The 25,400-nt window shown below is 41.2% G+C and overlaps 1 protein-coding gene across 1 annotated transcript; it reads left to right on the top strand.

Moving 5' to 3' along the window:
- The first annotated feature begins 3,260 nt into the window (after positions 1 to 3,260).
- On the top strand, positions 3,261 to 24,442 carry NAE1 (NEDD8 activating enzyme E1 subunit 1). The gene is made up of 21 exons (XM_019505551.1): positions 3,261 to 3,346; positions 5,749 to 5,852; positions 5,940 to 6,000; positions 6,969 to 6,999; positions 9,433 to 9,504; positions 9,838 to 9,917; positions 10,538 to 10,647; positions 11,065 to 11,174; positions 14,290 to 14,352; positions 15,155 to 15,218; positions 16,747 to 16,838; positions 17,712 to 17,771; positions 17,862 to 17,995; positions 19,077 to 19,152; positions 19,513 to 19,552; positions 20,254 to 20,340; positions 22,159 to 22,251; positions 22,699 to 22,813; positions 22,897 to 22,946; positions 24,172 to 24,298; positions 24,384 to 24,442. Exons 1-20 carry the CDS (start codon positions 3,264 to 3,266, stop codon positions 24,279 to 24,281), a joined length of 1,635 nt encoding a protein of 544 aa, XP_019361096.1. The 5' UTR covers positions 3,261 to 3,263; the 3' UTR covers positions 24,282 to 24,298; positions 24,384 to 24,442.
- Positions 24,443 to 25,400: the final 958 nt, after the last annotated feature.

The raw sequence follows: 25,400 nt of genomic DNA, 5'->3' as shown, positions 1-25,400 counted from the left end.
ACAACTGAAAAATACATCACAGGAATACCCCAAATGCAGCAGTGCAATTTTATATAACCTGCCACTAGTAAACCAGGAGCCTTAACAACTCAAATCCCCTGCACCAATATTTAATTTGTCCCAGGTCTCAGGGGAGGCAAAATCCAAATACATTCAGTTCCTAGCAGGCACAAGGCAATTGTAAATAGAAACAGAATTTTGTGAACAAAACCAAGAGAGCTCCTGATGTCACTGAATTATTTCTTGCATGACAAATAACTCAGAAAGTAGTCATTTGCCCTTTTCTCACAGTGCTTATCTGAGAAAATATGACACCATAAAAAAGCAGTGTAAACCCTGTGTTCTCACCAGATCAAATGCAGTAGGTCCCTTAACCATATACAGAGATTTTACCTTGAGAATGAAAGGCAGAATAATATTGTTGTTAAAAGAATATAAAGCAAAACTTTGCACAGACTTACTATGGCCCTGTCAAAATGATTTCTAACAGCCCTCTTGGTTACCAGGTGGGTATCTCTTTTCTAATATAATAGGAACAGAAACCTATTCCTCCTCAGTTAAAAATGCTATAGAAAAGGAGTCAGAGATCCCAGAAAATTCAGCAAAAGTGTTCTTGTGGGATTGTATGAAAAGTATACTGATTTGGGAGTGGACAGGGGACAAGGCCTCTGGACCCAACTGTTAATTACCAGTATGAGACTGGAAATGAATGAGATTGACCTGTACATTTCACTGTTGCCAATTCCTGTAATGTTATCCTGCGTCTCACTATTTTTGTTGAAATGAACCTAGAGAATGCCTAACGTATTATTTTAAGAGTCTCATGAAAGCTTGCAGCTTTCAATACCAAAGTCTGCCACCTGCTCATTATCAGCTGCAACCCTTAAAGTTGTATGGGCAACTGTGAACTTGAATTAACTTTTGAATACTTGATTTTACTACCTATATAATGCTCTTTTGACATGTTTTATATACAATTCCCCAGGCTTCTAAAAGACAAGGCATGTAATCATGCATTATCTGGAAGGTTTGAACCTTGAACTTCAGCACAACCATACCTCCTAATCTGACCTAAGCAGGAGGAGTTACTACTATAAACAGCTAGCAGCAGGAGAATGGTTTGAGCCTAATGTGAGAGAACAGGCTGTTGAGACTATGTACTGAGTCCAAAGGCTAGTCGGGTAGTCTGTTATAGTTCTTTCTCTTCCCTTAGCCTGTGGAGAGATAGGACTCTGAGGACCACACTAAGTCTGGGGAGTTTCCAGGAGAAGCCTAGCTCAGCTCCCTTCCCTCAGCTGGGTGAGTTCCAGCTTCCTGCGGTGCCCATGCAGGGGAAGGTGAAAGTGCCATAAATTAATTCTGGCAGGGATTTTTAAGAGCAGCTCAACTTGGCTTATTCTTTTGCCTCCTTGACACATGGGGAAGTTCCCATTGCCAGGATACAATTGCCAGTCTGAGGAGGTAAGAAAGCTGTGAGAAGTCAAGCTCCCTCAACTCCTTCCAGTGACTTTTGTTCTGGCAACTCCCCAGGATTCTCAGTGCTATATCTTCTGCTGCTTTGATGGTAACATGAATCTGGCCTTGGAAACCTCAGGCTGTAAAAATTTTCCTAAGGAATGGAAACAGAAAAAAGAGAAAAGCTTGGCTTTTCACTCTGTCTCAAGGAAATCTAAATGGCATTTCACAGGACAAAGGAAAGAACCTCCCTCTACTGAACGGATTCTCCCTATCACAGATCAAATGTTGGCTGCAAGCAAGCAGAAGTGCAAAATCTTAAGAACAGGTCACCCTAATAGAAAATGCAGAGGCGGCCTGACAATCTAAACACAAGTGTTGCAACTAGCAACTACAGCAATCAGCAATCAAGCTGTGTCTATTGGCTATGCCCAAAGTAGTAATTAGAGAGGAATTTTTACTACAAGCTGCCTGACCCTTCTTATTCCCTGTTGTCTAGGACTATACGTTACTGCCTGCAAACTGGACCACGATATTTGATCCTGTGTTAAGAACCAGCATTGTGCGTCCTCTTTACGACCCCATGAAGGGATGCCACCCTACACAATGTTTTTCTCATCAGTTCTGTTTCAGTGTCGTTTCTGAATTTCGTATTTTCTAAACCAATGCTTTTCAACCTTTTTTCATTTCTGGACCCCTAAAAATTGTTGAACGGAGGTACAGACCCTTTGAATTTTAAGTGTGGATATTCACATACTTTTGATTGATCTCAGTCATCTTTCACGGACCCAGTAGCAACATGTAGGGGATACACGCAGGTGCACATGCACCCCCTGAGTTTGGCGGTGCACCCCCTGTGAAACGTGCTGCCAATACTGCTGACAGTGCCTGTGAGCGGTCATTGCTTGCCACCCCTCCCTTGCTGCCGACTCTGCCAGAGGCATTTGTGGGTGGTCCCCAGTCACCACTGCTGACACTGCTGGTGGCATCTGCAGGTGGTTGCCAACCACTAGTCAGCATTCACCACACCCCCGCTGCCAACACTGCCCGTGGGCAGTCGCCATGCAGCATTTGTGCATTGCCCCCTTAGACAGAGTGTGCGGGGCCCATGGGGCACAGGTCAAAAGCAACTGCTCTAATTAAAAACCAATGTGAGTGAATCCGGGGGGGATGGGGGCAGGCAGACACACCCGGGAACTTTTTTTTAAATAAATTGTTCGTGTTCCCAGCCAAATCGAGTCCAAATCCGTGAGTTGGTCCAGAACCATAAGCAGCCCAGCACCGGCAAACATCCTCCACCCCTACCTGGGGCTTCAGATATTTCCAAAGTCTTGTGGCAGGCATCCCACGTTCAGAGCCCCCCAAGTTTCGCCTGCCCTCAACCATAGGTCTGCAGAAGCAAGCTAGGGAGGAGCCTCCCATTTCCATCCCGTGGGTTTTTAAGCCCCAACGCGGGAACTTTTCCCGTTTTTGAAGTCCAAATGAAGGGGGCGGCTGCTCAGTGCCCAGGCCCCACCCACCGTGGGGCAGCGCCTCAGCCTGTCGCCCGGAAGGGAGGCGCCCGCCCCTGCGCTACCTCGCCACCCAATGCTGACTTTTTGACTCGCAATCACGCGTGGGTGGGTTAAGTGCAATATGCAAACACGCGTGGCAAGAAGTTCGTTGAAACTGCAGCCGTTCATTCCCATAAACCAGGCAAGCAGCAACTCTCGCGCCAAAGACCCCAACCGACCCCGCAGCTCCGACCCGCCCCCACGGCCCATTGGCCCGCTCCAGGCGCTACTGCGCATGCCTCGTGGCGGCCGCGCATGCGCAGCGGCCCCCGAGCCCACACCATGGCGCAGCAGGGCCGCGGCAGTCTCAAGGAGCAGCGTTACGACCGGCAGCTCAGGTGCGGGGCTGGGCTGCGGGGTTTGGCGTGGGGAGCCCGGGGGTGACCGGCCTTCCGCCTCCCCGCTGCCAGGGTTTAAAGACGACGTGATTTTCGTGGAAGCTGAAAAAAATTTCGTGCGCTGAAAAATATGCAAAAAGCGTGGAAAATGGTGTTTTCCATGACTTAGTGTGGCTCGCTGCAACTCCCCGGGGTGGGGAGGAGTGGGGGACTGGGTGGGGCACCCAAATTGAAGTATTTTTTTTCTTTTTTGAGGCAAGCACCCGAAAGTGGGCTCAGGCTCCCCAGGAGTGACTTGGGCTTTGCGGGTTCAATGAGCTGCCAAAAAAGTGACTAGGTTTTGAGTCCTTTTACTGTTGTTGGCTGTACATTGCGCAAGGGTTGACATTACCATAATGATGCGATGATTGTTGTATGCCTGGCAACGCTGGCCTGCTGTTTTATGGAGTGGGGTGGGTAAAATACAGCCCATGGGCTGGGTCCAGCCTGCCAGGGGCTTGTATCCGCCCTCCACAGGGGGCTTCCACCTGCCCCACGCCCGCCGATGGCACTGCCCCAGCTGGGGCGCAGTGTGTTAGCGGAGCTGCCTTCCACCTGCTTGGCCGCCTGTGAGTGCTGCTCCTCATGCCAGGCGGGTGGAGTGGGTGGAAAATGTCCTGGAGCAGGAGCTGTCAGGTTGCAGTTTTCCCCTCAACTTGGCGGAGCGTGTGGAGCCTGGTGTGGATCTCCACGGCCACCATTGTGTCCCCATGCTGCTTGCTGCTCGGAGCGATGTAACGGGCAGAAGGAAGAGCCATTGGAGGCGAGGGGAGGCAAGCAGTGCCCAGGTGGCTGCAGGAGGTGCAGGTGCAAGTAGGAGTACAACATGAGCTGCCCTGGGCAGGAGTGGGCAGGGCTCAGCCCTATGCAGAGGGCTACAGGGGCAGCCCTAGGCTGGATGGGGCAGGCATGCACCTACACCACACCACCTGGGCAAGCTATGCTGGCACCCCCAACCCACCTCCTTCCCTCCCTGCACCCCTGGCCAGCTCCTGGGAGCTAGCGCACAGCAAGCCCCCCACACGTGTGCATGCCCACACCCCTGCCTCACATGCACCCCTCGCCCTACCTCCACATAATGTACAAGTGTAACTTTATTTTGTAACTATCGCCTCTGTATACATTACTCAAAAAACACAGAAATCAAGACAAAAAAATATATCTGACATAAAATTAAAAAGTTATAGTAGATATGTGTTTTTATTATATGATTGATTATCTGTAATTTGTTAAAATGATACCCTCTGAACGATTGTGTGCAGCCCACGACTGCTCATTAAAATTCGTTAAGTGGCCTGCCGAAATAATGTCCCACCCTGCTCCAAAACAGGAGTGGCGAGGAGCTGGCGTTTTTCCTCCTGTATGAAAAGCTGAGGCGCGCTGCTCCATTGTGAACTGATTCATGCTGTGTTTTGAAAAGGCTGGGAGAGGTGCAGGATGGTGCCCAACACCCAGAGCATATGGCAGGCAGCCTGTGGCAGCCATGCCTCCTCCGTTTGGACTTTACAGTGAGAATGCCGTCCGCAAAGAAGTTTCATAGTTTCTAGGGTCGGAAAGGACCTGAGTAGATCATCTAGTCCAACCCCCTGCCATGGCAGGAAAGAGTACGGGGGTCAAATGACCCCAGCAAGGTGTACATCCCTGGATTCGTCTCTTCCCGTGGAGTCCTTCTGCCTAATGGGATTCAGTTGCATTGTTTTTAATATCGTTTGGATTTCGTTTCACCTTACTGTGTTTAATTCTGCTACAGAAAAATTGTTCTATTTGTCTGGAGTCAAAGAAATGTAATTGAAGAGCTGGTGTCGTCTTGGGGGTGCCTCCGGCCTTGCGATGAACACCTTGAATTGGAAAAGGTTGAGAATCCCTGTGCTAAGCACTCTTTCGGTGTAAATGCTGTTTTGAGATCCACTGGCTTAAACTGAGAAATCCTGGGTTGCTGTAAATTTCAGCACTGTAAAGTTTGAGTCCATTTCAAATTAGTAAAACAAAACACCTCTAAAGTTTTCTTCACAGGAAATAGAATTCCCTAAGCTTTATTTTTGTGCCAGAATTCTGAAATGACACTTCAGATGTTATGCACTATTGTTGGTTTAATATAAAATAAAAACAAGATAAAAAGAATAAAAAATATTTTCTCAAACCAAAATTTCATAGAACGTTGCCTTTTGTGGGAAGCTGCTGTTCAATCAAGTCAGCTTTTTCTGATGAAAGCTTTTGACAAACTTTCCGACTCAGTCTGCCTATATGAACAGAAAACTGGCATGCTGGACCATAGGGAGTATGACTGAAGATTTCCACTACCTGTCAGATGGTGTCTACCATCTTAACTTTTCTCAGTGATTTTTGTGCTTCTTGTTTTATAGGCTGTGGGGTGACCATGGACAAGAGGCTTTAGAATCTGCTCATGTTTGTGTGATCCATGCAACAGCCACAGGAACTGAAATCCTCAAAAATTTAGTGCTACCAGGTAAATAAACCTGATTCTAAGGTTAGTTTAATAAGGTTTTTTATTAGGAAATTTACTTTTAATTATTTGTATTGTGTTATTTTTAAGGTATCGGTTCATTTACAATCATTGATGGGAATGAAGTCACTGGAGAAGATGTCGGAAATAAGTATGTTTTTTTTCTATACAAACTTGTTGGTGATTGGATTTAATATCTACAGTTTAAAAGCATTAATTGTTCATTTTCTGTATCGGCTCAGAGGTTCAGAATCATGTTCCAGACAATCATGTTTCTTCTATATTTTTTACATATTTACTTTATTCCTCATAGTATCTTAGGTGTTTACTTAGCAGTTTCTTAATTGCTCTGTTTTTAAATGGATTATTTGAAATTGAATTAGTATTTAATACTCATTTCTTCCTGGTTGGGAAAACAATAGTTTAAAAAAAATCCAAATAAGTGTGGTGAATCTCTTGCTCTGCTACTGTGACTTAGCCAAGGTTCACCTGACTTTGATACAATTAAACAGTTTGTTTTAATAGCAAAAATGGTTTTATTGCCAAAAAAAAAAATTACTGTCACTTAATCTTACCAAGGGAAGAGTTTTCCTATAGCTGTGCTTGCATGTCTCCTGAGAGACAGATGCATTTAGGAAAAACAAACAAACAACTCTTCAGTAAAACAGTGTTATATTGGAATGAAACTTCTTACACTGCATATGTATAAAATCCAGGCACTAGTGCAAGGCAGAGGGAGAACTAGAACCATAAGCCCACACAGCTCAGTTGTGCTCCCTGAGCACAGGCATTCCATTAGCTGTGGGAGAGAGAAATAGGGCCATAGTTATTCAGGGCTTAAATCTGTAACAAGTTCCTTATTGGCAAAGGGAGGTAAAATGCATTGGAACTATAGTGACTGGGATGAAGCGTCTTTAGAAATCTGATAGTATAGGACCGAAAGAGTTGTTTTAAAGTAGTCAAATGAAGATGCTAAAATCATAATTGAGGGACTTAATTTAAGAACTTATTTTGTCATTTTATGAAGCACAACTATGTGTTTTGTGTTACAGGGAAACTTAATAGTATTGATCATAAAACTAAAGCTTTTTTGTCTTTTTCTGTTGCTTCCTTTCTCAGCTTCTTTTTACAAAAAAGCCATATTGGCCAGGTAAGGCAATACTAAATCTCATTTGTAAGTGTAAAGAGCTAGCATTGTTAAAGATATGTCCTGCAAGATGAATCTGGCCCACAGAGGCCTGTCATTTGGCCCACAGTGCTGCTTGTGGGTTTTAGATCAGCTCTTACATTGCATGCAGCATTCCCCAGCCTCTGCCTCATGCACTATCTGGTGCCTAGTACATGATGGGATAGAGTCAGCATGCACACCTGGCCATTCCAGGGCACGTGCTCCACACAGGCCTGGTCTGGGGGTGCATATTGCATATGGCAGTGGAGTTGGGACCAGCATGTGCACTGGATCCAGTACACGGGGTCAGTCTGTGGGCCTGATGCAGCCTATAGACCAGCCCTGAGCCCCAGAGCCCGATGAGTTTGGTATACTCCAGATATCTTAGAGGTGATGAATAGAGTTCTACAGCTATTTGTATGTAAACTTCATTTCTTCTATACTAAAAAGTGAGAATGTAGAGGTTCAGGGGAAAAAATGAGAGAAAAGATGAGTTTTGGCCATGTTAAGTTTTGAAGTTGGTGACTAGAAGCCCACAAGGAAGCCCATGTATTGGAAAGACAGACTATGACCTAAACTGGGGAGGAAGAGAAGAGAAGCCATGGCTTGGTTTTGGATGGAGAAGGTTGGGGGGCATTTTCAAGAGCTTCTTAAAAATATCCTGAAAATAGCTATATTCTATGTCTGTTTACTATTTTCATCACTGTTCCTTTTACCTTGTCAGAGGAACAGTTTGGTAAAAATATCCCTTTAACTTCAGATTTTTTGCTGTAGTTGGCTTTGTGCCATTACCTTAAAATGAATTATCGTTTAGAGTAATTAAAAGAAGTATCATTCTTGATTGTTGGTGAAACAAAATGGATTCTAAGGATGGTGAAGACAAAATAATTAGGCCCTGTAGAGGATTATTATCCCTCTATTAGTAACTGCTGTTGCTTACCCTTCCTTTCTCTTCACCCCAGGTCCCATCCCCTTAACTTCTGTTGTTTATTCTCATGCTCTCCATCTTCAGAATCCTAGCACTAGTTAGTAGTGCTGTTACTTTCATTAGAGCTTGCTTAGCTTTTAGCTTGTAGTAGTGCTTAAGCAACTTGCATCTAGAACTTAGTTTCCAACATACATGGGACATTTAATTGCCCATTATAGTTTACTGTGAACAAACATGTCTACATGTGTACATCCTTATTATGCAATAAACCTCCCTAATCCCAAGTAAATTTGCTACCTGCAAATACAAATAGTAAATTTACTCAAGATTAGTAACAGTGCAGTAGTGCTTGTGTAGATGCCTGACCAGAAGCACTGTTTGCTCCCAGTCAGCTGTCTGCCAGGGGATAGAAGATAACTCCCTGCCCCTGGGAGCTACTTCATGCTGGGGTGGGCTCTGCCACAGGAGCCTGGGCAGCGATTATGTCCCCCTGCCATGGCAGCAGGGAGCTCCAAGCCCCCCACTCTGAGATTGGGATCGGGGAGTGGGAGCTGGAAGATCCTTATCTTCCGGCCCCTGCTCCTCCATCATGATTGGGGAGCATGGGGCGGAGACGGTACTGAGAGACCCTCATCTGCCCGCACCAGCCATGCAGTTGCAGAGCCAGCAATGGATAAGGATTTCCCAGCACTGGCCCAGTGGTTGTGGAGCTGGTGCTGGGAGCTCCCTGCTGGTGAGGGCAGGGAAACCTGTTCCCTGTCCAGCTCTGCAAGCATGAAGAGCTAGGGATCTTGTTCCCCGCTCAGCTCCGCAGTTGTGGAGCTGGGCAAGGAACAGACTCTTCTGCACTTGCTAGCAGGGAGCTCCCAGCACCAGCTCTGCAACTGTACTAGCTGCCAGCTGCTGCACTGGCAGATCAGGGCAGGCGGCTGAGACCTTCCCCTACAGCTCTAAGACACCTGCCTCTGATCAGGAAGCCAGGGCCAGGAGCTTCCTGCTGCTGGGGCAAGGGGATATTTGTCTCCTGACTGGTGCTCCCTGCTAGCCCTTGAGCTAGCACATAGGGAGAGCCTAGAGCTACCCCCAGTGGCATCAGGGGCTCATTGCCAAGCTGCAGAAAATGGTGCAAAGAGCAGTATAGACACATGCCTGAAAGCACTTACTCCAGTGTAGTTTATACCAGACTCAATTTAGGCCAGATAAACTGCATGTGTAGACGTGCCTGCTGTTTTTAAAATTAAAAGTAAGCATTGCATATTTTTAACTGACTTTTTTTTAGTAAAGCACAGTATAAGTTAAGCAAAATCCTGCTATGGTGAGCAGTGAGTGAATGAGTGTTTAAATAGTTAAATGAGTTTTTTAACATAATGTACTTACTGTATTAGTAGTATATATGCTATTTTACAAATATGTAAAAGATAATATTAACTTCTAAATTGTAGATACATTTCAACAGACTTAAAAATGCTTCAATTGTTTTAAAACAGAATCGAGCCCAGAGTGCCACAGAGCTCTTACAAGAATTAAATAATGAAGTCTCTGGAAATTTTGTGGAGGAGGTTTGTGTTCTCAAGTCGTTGCTGCATTCTGGTTTTTTAGAGTGTAGCAAATATATAAATGAATCGTTAGTTACACATTTATCTGTATTTATTTTTTAAATGTAAATATTTTCATGGTAATAGATCTGAAATGAAATCTCAGATTACTTGGGGCAAATCAGTTTCATGTGTGTTTGAATAACCTTTGTAATTTAATGACGATGAGGATTCAGAAATTAGTATTTTAAATGCAAAACTCATATTGAATACAATTTTAGCTTTTGACATGTTCTGTTTTTTTTGAAAATTATTACTGTATGCTTCAATCTTTGAATTATGTTGTACTTTTTTTAGAGCCCAGAAAAACTTTTAGATAATGATCCGTCCTTTTTCTGTCGGTTTAACATGGTGGTTGCAACCCAACTACCAGAAAGGTAAATAATTGTATATAAAATTTTCATCCTTTGATTTTAAAGCTGCGAGCTTTTTCAGCCGTATTGTGAGAACTTGAGTTATGTGAAGCAATTTTGCCTTTTGCTGTTGTGCAACATGTAAGAGCTGTTTTCATAGGTATTTAAATATGCAGTACTTTTTTCTAGTTAAGAGGTCTTTCAAAACAGCTCTGGCATTTTTTACATCTTATTTGACATCTACCAGATGTCATATGTTACATATGGCTTCTAAGCTTTGTCAGGGATACCTTTTATAGGAGTTGCATTTGTCTTTAAACATGGATTTATATAATCATTTTTGTTTGTTTGTTTGTTTGTTTCATAGTTGTACCATTTTATTTGTATCAATGTGTTTTTAAGACTGACATCAAAAATCTGAGCTATAGAAATTAATTCAACATTAATGAACCAATGGATGCAAATTAAAGGAATGTATTTTTAGGATGGCAGTTAAAGTTTCTCTGACATGCTTATAAGATGATCATAATAATATCATCATATAATACTTCCTTCTTGCAGGAACCTTTTTTAATTAACTCTTACAGTTGGATGTGTATTATCAACTGCATATTTTAAGAAACCAATTGTATTTCCTTTTCCAGTACATTGCTACGTTTAGCTGACCTTCTCTGGAACTATAACATCCCTCTGTTAGTCTGTAGGACTTATGGATTGGTTGGCTACATGAGAATCATTATTAAAGAACATCCAGGTAATGCATCATTATTAAAGAACATCCAGAATAAGGTTGATTTCATTGTAAGAAATGAAAGCAGTCACGTACACGTGTTAGTTGAGTTGTTTGCATATATGAAGTATTGTTTCCTTGGTTAAAATCCCTCATAGTTGCAGTTGGAGTTTCAGCAGTGGACATATTACACTGGGAACTGCATGCAACAACTTGATAATCTGACTCCTTTATAAAAGAGGAGATTTTTGTCTACTGTTAGACTGCCTTACATTATGCAATACATTTTACAATGATGCATAGTTCCCATTAGGAGAATAATTGTTAATGGGAGTCATAATTAAGCACTACATTGAACATTTATTCCTTCATTTTGAAATCTTGAGCACATATATTATTTTGCTTTTATGTAAAATAATATACCTTGTTACTTCTTTATAGTCGTAGAATCTCACCCTGACAATGCATTAGAAGATCTGAGACTGGACAGTCCATTTCCAGAGCTGAGAGAACATATTCAAACATATGACTTGGATCATATGGAAAAAAAGGTTGGCATGAGATTTACATTCTCTACTTTGCATGCAAAGACAGGCACTGTTTTGCAAGTAATTGCATGTGTGTGAATTCTTCCTCTTGCTAGACACAGTACTGTGTTTGAATGGTGTTTGGGTATTGCAACATCATTTTGCATAGAAAGGAAGCCACTTTTTTATGAGATTTATGATAGTCAATTAGATATGCCATTTGGGCCAGGTCCTTTAGTGTAAGACTTTATGCTGAAGGGAGCTGTGAAGTCTGACTTAAACCAGAGGCATAACAAGCTTTTTCAGTTACTGGGTTGGGGGTGTAGCAGGTTGGGGGAAGAAGTCTTCCCTGCCCATGCTCTCCTTACTTGAGGACAACACTATTGCTGTCACTTGACCCCTGGCAAAATGAGCTGGGGCTGCTGCCACTGAGCCACAGGTAGTGGTGAAAGCTCCTGGTACCCTGTTTGGGTCTGTGCCTCTCATGGCAAAGCCTGGAGTGGGGAAGGGGTAGAAAGGCTCATTCCACCCTCCACCCCTCTGGGCACACTGCTCGACATAGCGCAGCACCCGCTTGTCCCTGTACTTGCCATGGGACAGACTCCTTGGGGGCCAGGGGGCTTAACTGGTGCTCCCTCTTAAGTTGGTGTCCCTCTCCCTTCACTATAGTTATCCTACTGCCTAAAGCAACATTGTAATTGGTCACAGAACCTGGATAGCAGATGTACCATTTGTCCTTTCTCTGACTGGAGGAGGAAAAAGGGTAGCCCTGGGTATCCTGTGTTAAGTCAGTTTTGGCTATGTTTATGCCCAGTGTGGGCTTTGTAGCCCAGAATGTAACGTAGCATAATGAAAATGGAATGGCATGCATAAAACCAAGGATTACACGAGTGTACAGATGAAATTTCAAGACATCCCCCTCTTCTTGACCTCTGCTGCTTTGCCATTGCTAGTGGTTTGGTCCTTTGAATCCCTCCATGAAGAAAAGTAAAAAGAGCTTCTGAGGGCAATTGTTTGGAGCGCTCAAAAAACAAATCCCAGAGTTACAAACAAAACCTGACATAAGTAACTCCTTAGCATTGAGGAAAGCAAGCAGTTAATCCAATTAAAAATATGTTCTCAAACCCAGTAAAGTCAACTGATCACTTGCATGTTCTTCAACAATAGATTGCAGCTTGAAACATGATTTTGGCCCTCCTGATTTCATATGTAGTGTAGGATGTGACTAGGCACTCTCACTCATTTGTAGTTTCTACACTGATAAGCATTAGGCATCTTAGAGCTCTGAGAGAGTGTTTCCTGCCCATAAGGTTATTTAGCAAGTACTTTACCAATTTTGGATGGAAGCCTGATCTATGTATTTTTCCTGCTCAGGTAGATATTATATTTTATTGGGCAATTCAAAATACATAGTTTTATTTTGAGAGCATGGTGAAGATTTATTGCCTGATAGATTACTTAGCCCACTCTCTCTGGGCAGAATTTCAATATTCATTAAAGTAGTACAGAATCAAAGCCAAAAATTATAGCTGAAATACCCAAACTGAATCACAGTTTTTCTTTATAACACAGGTGAATACTAACAGAATTGTAACAGAAAATAAGTCCATGCATTTTAAGAAGTAAATGAGGGAAGAAAACTAAATATTAGTATGGAGGACTTGGGTCTTCTCCTTTTGGACGTGTAAATAAATTTCATGCTGCTTAAACAGGTTTGGCACTGGTTTATCTTTCCTAAGATAGGACAGGTAGAGTTACAGTATCGCAGAGTAGGGCATGTGCCCTTCTTTTATTAATACCAGAAGGGAAGAAAAAGGTACAAAGAAGGAAAGCTCCATCAAAGCAGAGCATTCAGTCACTACCCTGATGATGCTATTAATCTGTTGGATCCAAGAGGGCTTGAAACAAATTAGTCATTGAATCCATACATGATATAATTATAATTATGCAACTCGTTTTCTGGCATACAGATTATAAACTAATTAGCACTTCTTTGGACCATCACTATTTTCTGTTTTTTAATCTAATAGAGGTATTTTTAAATGAACTGGGAAGCTCTATATCTGAACAAAAGTAGTGAAGGTGTTCATGTGTGACTAAGTCCTACAAAGGAGAAGACTCCATGGGAAATGTAGATCTATCAAGCTTTTGTGGTAAAAGAATTGGAATTGTACCTTGTATTGTTGTACTGCATAAGCCTGCTGGGATGCCCAGGGTAATACGGGCAGACATTTAAATCCAATTAAATTGCACAAACCATTTGCTTAATCCTGTTGCTTTCTATATAAAAACACTGCTTAAAATGAATTAAACATGCCTACGATTTCATTTTCGAGCTGTGCATATACCTCCCTGTTGGTACCTAATTATCCAAGGTATATTGTTATTCAGAGTCCAGACAGAAGTAATTAATCAAAGAGCTACTTAAGGCATCTTTACTGTAGATTAAGTGGATTCTGCTCCACAGTATGGAGTTCCCCCAGCAGAATATTGAGCACCTCCACACTCAAAGTTCCCTGTACAGCCAGAATCTATTCCTTCATTTACTTCACCTCTGCTGAAGCACAGTGGTTTCTGCTACCACCCAAGAGCTAGCTAATGGGTTTTCAGAATTAGCTGACAACTAGCCACATTGCCTCCTTCTCTGGTTGCCAAATAAGCTCATCATATGTGGCTTAATTGTAGTTGTGATCCAAAGCCAGTCCAGGTCAGTTGAACTGCAGATGTGCTTTGCTGAGAGTAGTGATTATCAATCAGGTTGCTGTAAGATTGTGGTGGGGTGCCAAGCAATATTCGTACTGTTAATTGTGCAAGTGCTTGCACATGGGCCGGAGGATAGACCCATAGGTGTCAAATAGGGAATCCCCATGGTCAAAAACATTTGACCTGTCGTGGTCTTTCTGAGTTCCGTGCAACAGAAGAATTGCTATTAGTTTTGGTAGTCAGGAAACAAACAAAAGCTAAGAGATAGCATTCTCCAAATGGGGCCTTGAGTCTGAAAACGTTGAGAACGATTGCTTTGCCATGACTTACTGGATGCCAATATAATATTTTACTTTTGAAAGCAGGGGATAACCTGCACATTTTCCATTTTTTGAGATGCTTAATTAAAGGTTTTTTTTTCTGTTTTCATTTGCAGGACCATAGCCACACTCCATGGATTGTGATTGTGGCAAAGTACTTAGCAAAATGGTACAGTGAGGTATGTTGATAATATCTCATTCAAAGTGAGTGAGTGAGTGAGTGATGTGGGTTTTATCAAGTGTATTTTATCCAAGCTGGTTTGGTAGCAAAAAATATTGAGTGATTGATCATCTTCTTGTGTCCTATAGTCATGTTTAAATTTGAGTCCAAAACAGGCACATTCTCTTGCTCAAACTGCAGCCTTACAGCCGTGTTTAAACTTGAGTCCAAAACAGGCCTTACAAGGTCCTTGTCAGTGCTTGGTTACCCCATATGTGGGCAGGCCAGTAGGTATCCTGTAGTCTGAAAGCTTCTTTCATATATATACACAGTGTTTGTGTCGTTAGAGTATGCGCACAGTTGCATGTTAACTTTAGTCTTACCAGCCTTGGTGTGGAGGCAGTTCAGGCTTCTCCACACTGGCCAGTCAAGCTCTGTGCTTGCAAGGAGATGTCTGGTAGTTTTGATATTCATCCCAACTCCCTCCTGGGTCATCTGTAGTCATGACTGCCACATTTTTATTTGTGTGTCTGGTGTTTTACCTAGCTACTGCATCATGGAAAGGAAACTTTCCTGTGATTTTAGTCTACTGGGGGTGGATGATTGATGAAAACACTTGACACCTTTTTTGGTGGGGGAGGAGGGGTCAGATGGTTTTAACTGCTACAAAACTGTTTGCTTTTATCATACTGTTTCCTGAATTAGTTACTGAAACAAACTATTAACTTTGATACAGTCAACCTAGACTGTAGCAATGTGACAGGTGTGTTTGTTTTTATTTGGATGGAAAATTAGATCGGTTTTTCTTTCTCTACATTTAGAAAAGTGATCAGTTACCTAGGAGTTACAAAGAAAAGGAAGCTTTCAGGCAGATGATTAGACAAGGTAATGCATTTTGTGGGAGATTTGTCAGTATAAAAATGCTCGAGGTAAAATTTACTGCTGTGGCTTAAGGAATAAATGTAAGCTATGTCCGTGTTGATTTGTGTCCTTATAACTAAGTATACAGGACATCCTCAGTATGATGCAACTATCTTACATGCATGGGTTTTAAGATCTTGAGTATGCTTATGATGCCACCTGTCAACACTTGTCCTTAGTGTTCTCTTCAGAGGAAAAAAAAAGAAAAATATTTAAGAAAATGTTGGTGCATAAGTTTAAAAATTTGATGAAATAAAGAAGTGGGTGGCCTTTGGTACTGGAACTGAGACTGGTATGAATTTGGCACACCTTTTGCGTCTCTTGCCTGATTGATTCACCAGAAGTAAGGTGGAATCCCTTTCAAAGATCCACACCTGAAAGTTCAAGGATTGAATGGGAATAGAAAATGAATGATTGCATGCCTATTGGTTTTAAATCCTGAAGGCAATGCTTCCATAGGAGGTCAGAATGAGGTTGTATAAGGTATTCTCATAGCCACTGGACGTTTTGTAATTACTCTGAGTAGAGAACTTCATTGTTTAGCGCTATCAAACTTGGTAGGCACCTTTCGCAAATTCTAATACTAGAACTGTATCTTTTAAAAATATAGCACTTAAATCTACTGTCAGAATGAGGCTGTGGTGTTTCAGAATGGCATTTTTGGAATTAGTATCTTGTATGAAAAAATTGATTTGTTCTTTTATGAATACATTAATGGAAGACATTCCAAAGCATTAAAAATTGGCTTCTTTATAGAATTCAAGTGCAGTGGTTATGTTGACTTGGCTTTTGCTGCAATCTACATCTGTAGTACTCTCCATCAGGTATATTGGAGTGTAACAATAATAAAATTACTGTTGAAACAGCGATTACTTAATTCCTGTAATGTTCAAATGTTGTATTATGTCTGAGTCTGTTTCATTTTGTTCAGGTTGTTTTATTGTGTGTGTGTGTGTGTGTGTGTGTGTGTGTGTGTATATGTATGTGTGTGTGTGTGTATATATATATATATATATATATATCAGTATTCTTGTGTTATTCATACAGAAGCAGTCTGTTTAGAAGGAAGGATCAGTCTTATTTATCTATATCAAAATATATTAATTAAACCACAAATTAATCAAATTAAACGGATCTTTATTTCAAGATTTGTTTTGGGCATTTGTATAACTACAGCTTCCCTCTCTATTTTTCCTATATCATGGACAAGCTCTGGTATTCAGTTTATGAATGTTCATAGCAAAAAGCTCTACACTTATTAAATTTTCTGTCCTGAAATATTAAGGCATATTTGATACCTTAGCAAAATACTTATGCATATGACCCATCACATTAAAAGTTAATAATGGCTCATATAGTTTGTGATCACAGTTCCAGCATAATGTTATATAACAGAAGCTCAGAAAGCAAAGCCTAATCAGTTATTCAGACATGACCCTAGGAATATTGATAGAGGAAGGACTTTGCATTAAAATATTACTCTTTCAAAAAGGTATTTTAAAGAATGAAAATGGGATCCCAGAAGATGAAGAGAACTTTGAAGAAGCTATGAAAAATGTGAATGCAGCACTAAGTACTACAAAGGTAAAAACAGCTTTTCAAATGCATTAAAATATACTAAGAAAATATGATGTGTTAACTGTATTGTTATGTTTTTTTCCCAAATGCATTATGTACCTGTAAGAAAAGAATTCCCTGGTGGAATTACCATACACGCACTTAGATATGATGAAAATTGTGCCATCTTCAATTCTAAGACATAGCTAAAGAAATTAAAGATTAAGTAGTGTTGGCTTTCTGACACTTTTGAAAAATCTGGTTAGTTTAGTATACAGTTAGTATGGGCTACAGTCCACTACACTCATTTCTTATTTCTATAATATAAACCCAAAAACATTTTTAGAACAGTACAGCAGGGCTACCAGTCTGTGTTGTAGAGAGAGTAGTGCAGGTCCAGTTATGACAAATTGGTAGATCTTGACTGAGAAACTCATTCAACATATCTGTCCAAACTATGCTTAATAGGAGCAATTTTGCCAAACTGCTCGTGTTCTTCGTATGAATGGAAGGGAGCTTCTTCTGGGGTCATAGCGTTTTCAGTCTGCTGCTATCGCAAGCAAACAAATCATAAATTTCCTTTTGCAAACTGAAAGCACTAAATTTATTTTATTTTTTAAAATTGTGTTGAATTCGTAAACATAGTGTAGCTTAGCATTTGATATAACTACAAATATTTGCTTTCTGAATATCCAGTTTTGGACTCATTTTTAATTAGAGAAAGTTAATGCTGCTGCTTCTGTTCCTGAAAAGCTCCAATTTATTTTTCGAAGTTCAGAATAGATTAGTCTTGTCTAGAAGGTCTAAAGTAATGTGGATATTGTATCCCCTACATAATTATGGATGGGATAACTCTTGAAATAGAAATGTGGATAAATACAGAAATATTTTTTCTTGTAGATTCCAAGGTGTATTGAAGAAATTTTTAATGATGAAAATTGTATCAATCTCACAGAGCAGGTAACGAGAGTAAGATCAAGATTCTTAAATTTTTATAAATTATTCTTTTGCATATAGAAAAATGAACCTTTGTCCTTTATACATTTCTAGTCACCAAACTTTTGGATTTTAACCCGAGCTGTAAAAGAATTTGTGGCAAATGAGGGGCAAGGAGCTCTACCTGTTCGGGGCACTATTCCTGATATGATAGCAGATTCTAGTAAATTTATCAAATTGCAAAATGTGTAAGTATTCATGCTTCTGCTTTGAAAACTATCATTTTTACAGCAATGGAAGGGCAGTTCTTTCAGACTTCACGTTCTGGGCCAAATTCTCAAAGCCCTTTTCTTTTGACTGTAGATAGCTTTACAGCCTGGCCATGTCTTGCTTTCTGAATAGCTCCTGGTCTGTTTTGATAGGATCCTAGCTCTGGGTCTGTCAGGTATGCTCCTAGATGCAGATAATCTCTGATATCTTCCTTGGGCAGTGGGATTGCACAGTCTAGGTGTTTAGACCCTGATCTGTGCTTCAGCTGTACAGAGCCCCTTCTTTGGACATAAACTGTTCTTACCCCCCAAACCTCTTACATCCATCTCGTTGCAAAAACTGATTTTCTAATGAATTCTCTCAGTGTGGCAATCAAGTAAGTAGACAGATTTAGCAGTGGAATTCTTAAACAGCACTTAGTGTTTTACAGATCAAGGAAACAACTAAACATAAGCTCCATTAGTGACCTCAGGACCCAGTGAGTTCTTGGGTTTGGTTCAGATTCTTCATACTATCCTTTCTGAAATTATTTGGCTCAGCAGTAAAATACCCTCTTCTTCATAGAGAAGCAGGCTTATATTGAAATATTATCACCTCTCTAGCCCACATGCTTCTCTCAGAATTTCTGGGCTTCAGTTGCCAACCCCCCACTCCCTGCTCCAGAAAGAGTTGTGCAGTGTTGGGGACCTTTGATTGGCTTTTCACAGTTTTCTGAAGATAGCCTTTGGCAGAAAAATGGTTGCTTGCATCTGTGAAGACTGTTGAACTGTGAATGTTAGTCACAGAATAGAATTTGTAGTTTGATACACACCTGTGTCACCAGACTTTAAACATATGGAATTATTATATAACGTAGGTGGAATTAAGGAACTTATTTGTTCCTAAGGTAACTGATAAATATCCATGTTGCATGCATTTGAAAATAATATATTTTCACCATAGAGTGGAAAGGATAACTTTAAGAGTTCAGTTTTGGACTGTTTAAAAAAAACAAAACAAAACCCAAAAAACGTCTTAGATTTAAACTAATTTATTAAGACTATTTCTTATACTTTACAGATACCGGGAAAAAGCAAAGAAAGATGTTACTGCTGTGGGTAATCATGCTGCTAAGTTGTTACAGTCACTGGGCAAGGTAGTTCTATATCAAATTAATTTCATAAATTCATTTCATTCTAATAAAAAAGACCATAATTGGTCTATATCCTCTGTACAGAATAAAGAAAGAAGTAAATGAAGGAAAAGAGGAGCTGGCTTGTCTACTGCACTCTCTTAGAGAAAGTTACTGAAGTTCTTATGATTTCAAAATACATATGGTATGGGTTTTTTGTCATTGTTAGCATTGTATCATAATATCATATGATGAATATTCAGTGAAAAGGCACTTGAATGTAACTTCAAAAAATTCATTACCTACTTCAATGTATTTTCTTAAAATATGAATACTCTAACAATTGTTTTATGCTGAAGCAAACATACTCTTGTTTCTTCTTAGCCACCAGAGTCGGTTACACAGAGAGAATTAAAATTGCTCTGTAAGTATTCTTGGATTTTGTATTGCATCATTTTAATGGGAAAGTTCAGAGATTTTCAGGAAGTTTTTAAATTCTGAATATTGTAGCTCTATCGCTGTTTCATGTACAGTATTGCCAACATGATATCTTCCTGAGAAGTGCTGCATGTCCTGTTAACTTCAGTGGAAGTTGCAGGGGTCTTCCAGAATTAGGGCCTGTGGAAAGATGTTGGAGGCAGATGTATTGAATACTATATACCCCAAAAACTAAACTATTGGTACATAAGTTAATATTAAGAATTGGTCAGGATTCGGTCATTTGGGCAACATTTGTTTTCATTTTGTATATGAATAAATGCTACAGTGTAGTGGTTCGGTGGGGTGGGGGGCAGGGGCTGTATGCAAATCATGGTAGCGTTTGGCACCCCCACCCCACATCTAAGCTATCCCCTTCCCCACCCCCCCACTCGCATTTCAGCTGCTGCTTTCCCTGCTGCTGATTGCTGGCAGCAAGGGGAAGTGGCATCTGAAGTAGGGGAGCAAAAGAGTACCCAGCTTCACTACAGTAAACCCACAAGGTTTGCTAAATGCTGCTCCAGCATAAAAAGGTAAATAATCAATTTTGTTCCTTTGCGTAACATTAGATATAGTCTGAAATGTATATCTAAAGAAATGAGATAGTAGCGAAAGCTGTAATATTTCTTTTCTGTGTTCTTTGTTCAGGCAGCAATTCAGCATTTCTTCGAGTAGTGCGGTGTAGATCTCTATCTGAAGAATATGGCTTAAATACTTTTAACAAGGATGAAATTAGTAAGGTTTCTTTTACTTGTACATAGTATTCTTTCACTATGGAACCTTTATGAAGTAGAAACTGTTGGGCTAAAAGTTGAGCATCCCTGATCTAGATGTTAATTTCCTTTAGAATTTCAAAAATAAGCCACAGAATTAATAGTCCCTAAACTGTCCTTTGCAAATGTTCTTGTTGGTAGTAATATACATAAAATGTTCATGTCAGTTACATTTTTTCTTTAAACTGTTTTTCCCTGTCTGCCTTAATTAGTTGTCACAGGAACTAAGAAGTGCTTCCATGTGAACAAAGACAGGGTAATTGTCTCTTTTTGTTGGCCACTGAGACTTGTCATATGTTTAATTTCTGAATAAAACAAATAGCAAGTTATCATTTAATAAAATGAGGCATGACTACTTAATATTTTTAATGATGCTAAAATAAAATTCCAAGGCAAATGTTGAAAGGGATACAATGATGTTGAAAGGAATACAGACCCACCTACAATATTTAATGAACATCTTTTCAGGCTTCCGGTAATATTTTGGCCAAAAGGATTCTTTTTTTCTCATGATTGTTAGTGTTTGTCAACTAATGTAAATATTGTGTAACAATGTAAGCATTTTCTTGAATTGTTTCATTTTATGTAATGTTCTATAATTTAGGAACTTTTTTCATCTTAAATCCCTTTGTGAGCCTTTCTAAACTTAGAATCCCTGTTATGCTATGTATAAAGCTGACTTCTGTTACATAACTACAGTCCCTACATTTTCTAACACAAAAAATATCTAGAATTTTCTTTGTATGCTATAAGACTTACTTTGTGACTTAAGGTATTGTATTTGAATCCAAGATGACTGAATTTAAAAAAGACCCTCCCCACCCCCAGTAATTAATTACATACATGGAAACGTTATAAATTAGGTATAATTTTCCACATATAGAATCTAATTATTGAGGGATTGTCTTAAACTTGTAGCCCCACCACTGCAGGAGGAAGCAATGGCAGAGGGGCAAGCAGTGGGGGAGGAGGGGCAGGCAGCAGGGGAATAATTGGCCCCTGCCCTTGCGCCCTGCACTTGTCTTCCGATCTTTCCATACTTGCTCTCTCCTGTGATGCTTGCACACCTCCCCTGCACCTTGCCTCCCTCCTGCTCTCAATCCCCCTCTTCCCCTTCCCACAACTGCTTGCCTTTAGTCACGGTTCCAGCCCAGGTCAGATGGTGGCTCCAGCCCCCACCTGGGCAGGCAGCAGTGATTGTAGTAACAACAGCTTCAGCCCCAGGACCAGGATGAAGCTGGGGCTAGAGTTTCCATCACTGCTGCCATTCCTTCCTGGCTGGATGGGGTTGGAGTCACCATGTGCTCCACATCCTGGGTTGGAGTCAGAGGTGTGACTGAGGGTAAGTGGCAGGTGACTTGAGCCTGGGCCATGACTGAAGCTAGAGCTGCAGCAGCTGCCTGTCCCCCCAGCCTTGTACTTAAATCCATGTTGAATGGGAGGGGGAGCATTGTCTTTGATTGGAGTAAATATGGTAAATATCCCAGCCAACCTGCTGTTGTTAAATTGGGATGTGTTAATAGTTCCAGTGAATAAAATTTATGTAAAAATGTATTGGTATAGAATGTTAATTTTTTTGTCAGTCAGCCTGGGATTCAGAGTCAGAATGACATGTGGTAACAATTAGGATAAAAAAGGAGGAGAGAGAGACTATTTAGTTGTGGAAGGTGTGGCAAAGTACCTTGATTAAAAAAGCATATGAGAAATATTCCCATCATCATTGAACTATAAACTAATACTAAATCTCTTTTTCTTCCCTTTCCCTCGCTTCCATTTCTAGTTTCCAACATGGATAACCCAGACAGCGAGATTGTGCTATATTTAATGCTCCGTGCAGTGGATAGATTTCATAAACAACATGGTAGATACCCAGGTAAGCTCATACTACACTTTTAGATGCAGATGAGTTGCTTTAAGACCTACAACAATCTAATTTATAATAGTACATATAAACTATAGGAAGCCAGTATTTTTACCAGACCAATTTCCATTTGTATATAGTATCTTCATTTTGCCAATATTGCAAAGAGTAATTTCTTCTCAGAATCTGAAAAGATAATTCTAAATTGAAATCACTCTAATGGTTCTAACAGCTCAGGACTGATTTAAATGACATAATTTGGCCTGTTGACTGATCCTCATCAGAGGTAATTGTTGTTAGGGCTGTGTCTTCAACATAGTTAATGACTACTTTTTGTTACTTGGTTAAAAAAATTAGTTATTGCAATAACAAGGTATCTATGACACAATTAAAATGATTAAATTCTTTCATTTCTATAGAGTGTTGCAGGTCAGTATAAAGAGAGACTTTATTTCCTAGGTGTATATAATTACCAAGTGGAAGATGATATTGGGAAATTGAAATCTTGCCTCAGTGGTTTTCTTCAGGAACATGGGCTGTCTGTAACAGTGAAGGATGACTATGTTCACGAATTGTAAGTACAGGCTGGCCACTGGTGTTTTCCTGTGTTCATTAAACTGTCCTGAAAATGCTAACTAATTTATTTTTGCTATTTAGCTGCCGCTATGGAGCTGCAGAACCACATACTATTGCTGCATTTGTTGGAGGTAAGTTTAATCCTGTAGACCTGTGCAGTACTGTTAACAGTGACACAATACTTGAGCCTGAATATTATTCCTTTTTCAGCGTGCTTAGTGCAAACAAAGTAAATATAGGCTGTAGTCTGAAATTGTTTGGATTGCAACACTGTAAAGTCCTTCCTTTCCCCTTCTCTTGTCCCATCCCTTCCCTGTACAATTTATGGGAATAGTCGATCTAGCAAGTGTTCTGATGAATAAATAAGGGAAAAATTACAAAAAAAATTCTTGTAGATTTTTAAAAAATAAATATGTAAGACTAGCTTAAAAAAATGAAAAAGCAGCATGGTAAAATATGACAAGTGTTTAATGCTAGTATCAATGGAGACCTGCTTTCTATGAAAGTCTGAAATGCCTCTCTAACAAGCACTTGCCAGGTGGGGCTGAGGCTGTTCCTTTATTTAAAAGCCTGCAGGAGCTATTTATAGTCAGGGGGAACCCCTTTAAGGGTAATTGAAGTATTATTATTATTATAAACTTAGCTTCATTGTTTGATTTCCTATAATCAGCTATTTGGGTATTAATGTTTATATGAACTGTAAACATCATCTTTACCCTTTTAAAAACTGTCATCTCCATGAATCTTTATGGTGCTTAGCAAAATGTTCAAAGACAGTACATGCCTCTAAGAGTTTGTTTCATGTATATTAGAGGGGATAAACTGGGATAACTTTAAAAATAGAGGGGAAAATGCAGAAAGGCTAATTGGGAGCTGATTTGGAGACTACTTATGGAATTGGAGTTGTGAAATCTTTTGGCAATCTCACTGACTTCCTAGTTCTCAAAGCCTGGACTGTAATCTCTCTCCAAAGGAAAATGGGACATCTTGGATAAGGAAAAACTGAAGTGTGTGGATTGAAATAAGATTTTTTTTCCCCCACTCAGGGACGCTAGATGTGGTTACTTCCTTTGAATTAATGTAGAAATGTTGATCCTTTTTAATTGAGGTAATATTACTACTTTTGGCCCCAGTTCAAGAAAGCACCTAATGAGCTTCTACAGGATGTTTTATACTAGGATGAGGACTGAGAAACTCTTGTTTCTTTCGGGAGGAGTTCCTTGTAGTTCCTACAATACACTTTGAACCATCCCATTTCTGTTCGAATCTAAACCGAGGCAGGCCTGTTCACCGAGTGTTTGGGGGGTTTGTTTGTTTTTCAAATGGGGCGGTAACTTGGCTTTTGCCCCCACGCAGGAGCTGCTGCTCAAGAGGTCATCAAGGTGATTACGGGACAGTTCGTCATTTTCAATAACACCTACATCTACAGCGGGGTGCCGCAGACCTCCGCTACCTTCCAGCTGTAGAGTCGCCCCGGGCCCCGCTCCATCCTCCCCGCAGCTGCGCCGCTTCCAGCCCAGCGGTGTCAGCCCGGCCTCGGCCTCCGCCCCGGCCACGCCCCCCTCCCCCCCCCCGGGAAGTCCTCAGTCTCTCGGCGCCTATTAAAAGTTCTCGTTCGTCCTCGTTACAACGTGATGACGCGGTGTTTCTTCGCCGCCCCAATCGCAGCGTCGCGCGGCCGCGCCGGGCCCTGGGGGCGGGGCGGGGCAGCGCCTCAGAAGCAGCCGCCGGGGCTGACCCCAGATAGTGTGGCGACGCTTCCGAAACCGGCCGCTGGGGCCTGAAGGGTTGCCCCGGGCCTGAGGAGAGCAGGAGCCTCCCTCGCTTCAGCGCAGGGTGGAGGGTGGGCGGGGGCGGAGCAGCGCACAGCGGCCCCGGGGGTCCTCGGTCCCTGCAGCAGCAGCAAGCAGTCGGGTACATGAGAAAACCAGCCCCCCGGGGGATGAAATGGGGCAGGGCTAGGGGTGGAAACTCTGACCCTGTTCCCTTGTGTTCACGGGGCAGGGCTGGGTGTTACCTAGAGACGTCCTCTGACCCCTTGCCCAAAGATGGGCCACAAAAATTTAAAAAAAAAACCTAAAACTCTTTTGATAAAGAGAGGTTGATACCTTTTATGAGACCGGCTGAGAAATGGCAAAAAAAAAAAAGACCTTTTTCTGTCAGCCTTCAGGCTCCAGGAAAGTGAGAGATGGTTAAAAGTCCCTGTAGGTAGGAAGTACACTTTGTGGGGGAGGGGGAGTTTGCACAGAGGAAGCAGAAGCTGGACATCTGTCCCTCTGGTCCAGGACAGCAACTGTGGGTTGCATTTTGTGGTGCAGATCAAGTGGGATTTCTTCCCAGGTGGCAGCCCAGGAGGTGCACGTCTAGTAACTTCCCATGGAGGCCGGGTACCGTGCCCATGTGCTGCAACAAGCATTATATTTCCACAGCAAATCTTGAGCACACATTAACTTAATAGTTTCTACGGTCAGAAGGGGCCTGAACAGATCATCAAGTCCAACCCTCTGCCCTTAACACAGGCAGCAACTGAATGTAGTTTGAAATTAAATTAGATTTGCAAATAGCATCAAATCAGCCAGAAGAGG

The sequence above is a fragment of the Gavialis gangeticus genome, unplaced genomic scaffold (genome assembly GCF_001723915.1).
Source record: "Gavialis gangeticus isolate Ggan-Ray unplaced genomic scaffold, GavGan_comp1, whole genome shotgun sequence".
Classification (NCBI taxonomy): domain Eukaryota; kingdom Metazoa; phylum Chordata; order Crocodylia; family Gavialidae; genus Gavialis; species Gavialis gangeticus.
Note: the sequence above shows the minus strand (reverse complement) of the source record. Positions and strands in the feature narration are given on the sequence as shown.

Coding starts and splice junctions, on each gene's coding strand:
- NAE1 (XM_019505551.1), top strand. CDS start 3,264: ATGCGCAGCGGCCCCCGAGCCCACACCATGGCGCAGCAGGGCCGCGGC. Junction 5,853..5,939: donor CAAAAATTTAGTGCTACCAG/GTAAATAAACCT, acceptor GTTATTTTTAAG/GTATCGGTTCATTTACAATC. Junction 19,553..20,253: donor GAGAGAATTAAAATTGCTCT/GTAAGTATTCTT, acceptor TTCTTTGTTCAG/GCAGCAATTCAGCATTTCTT.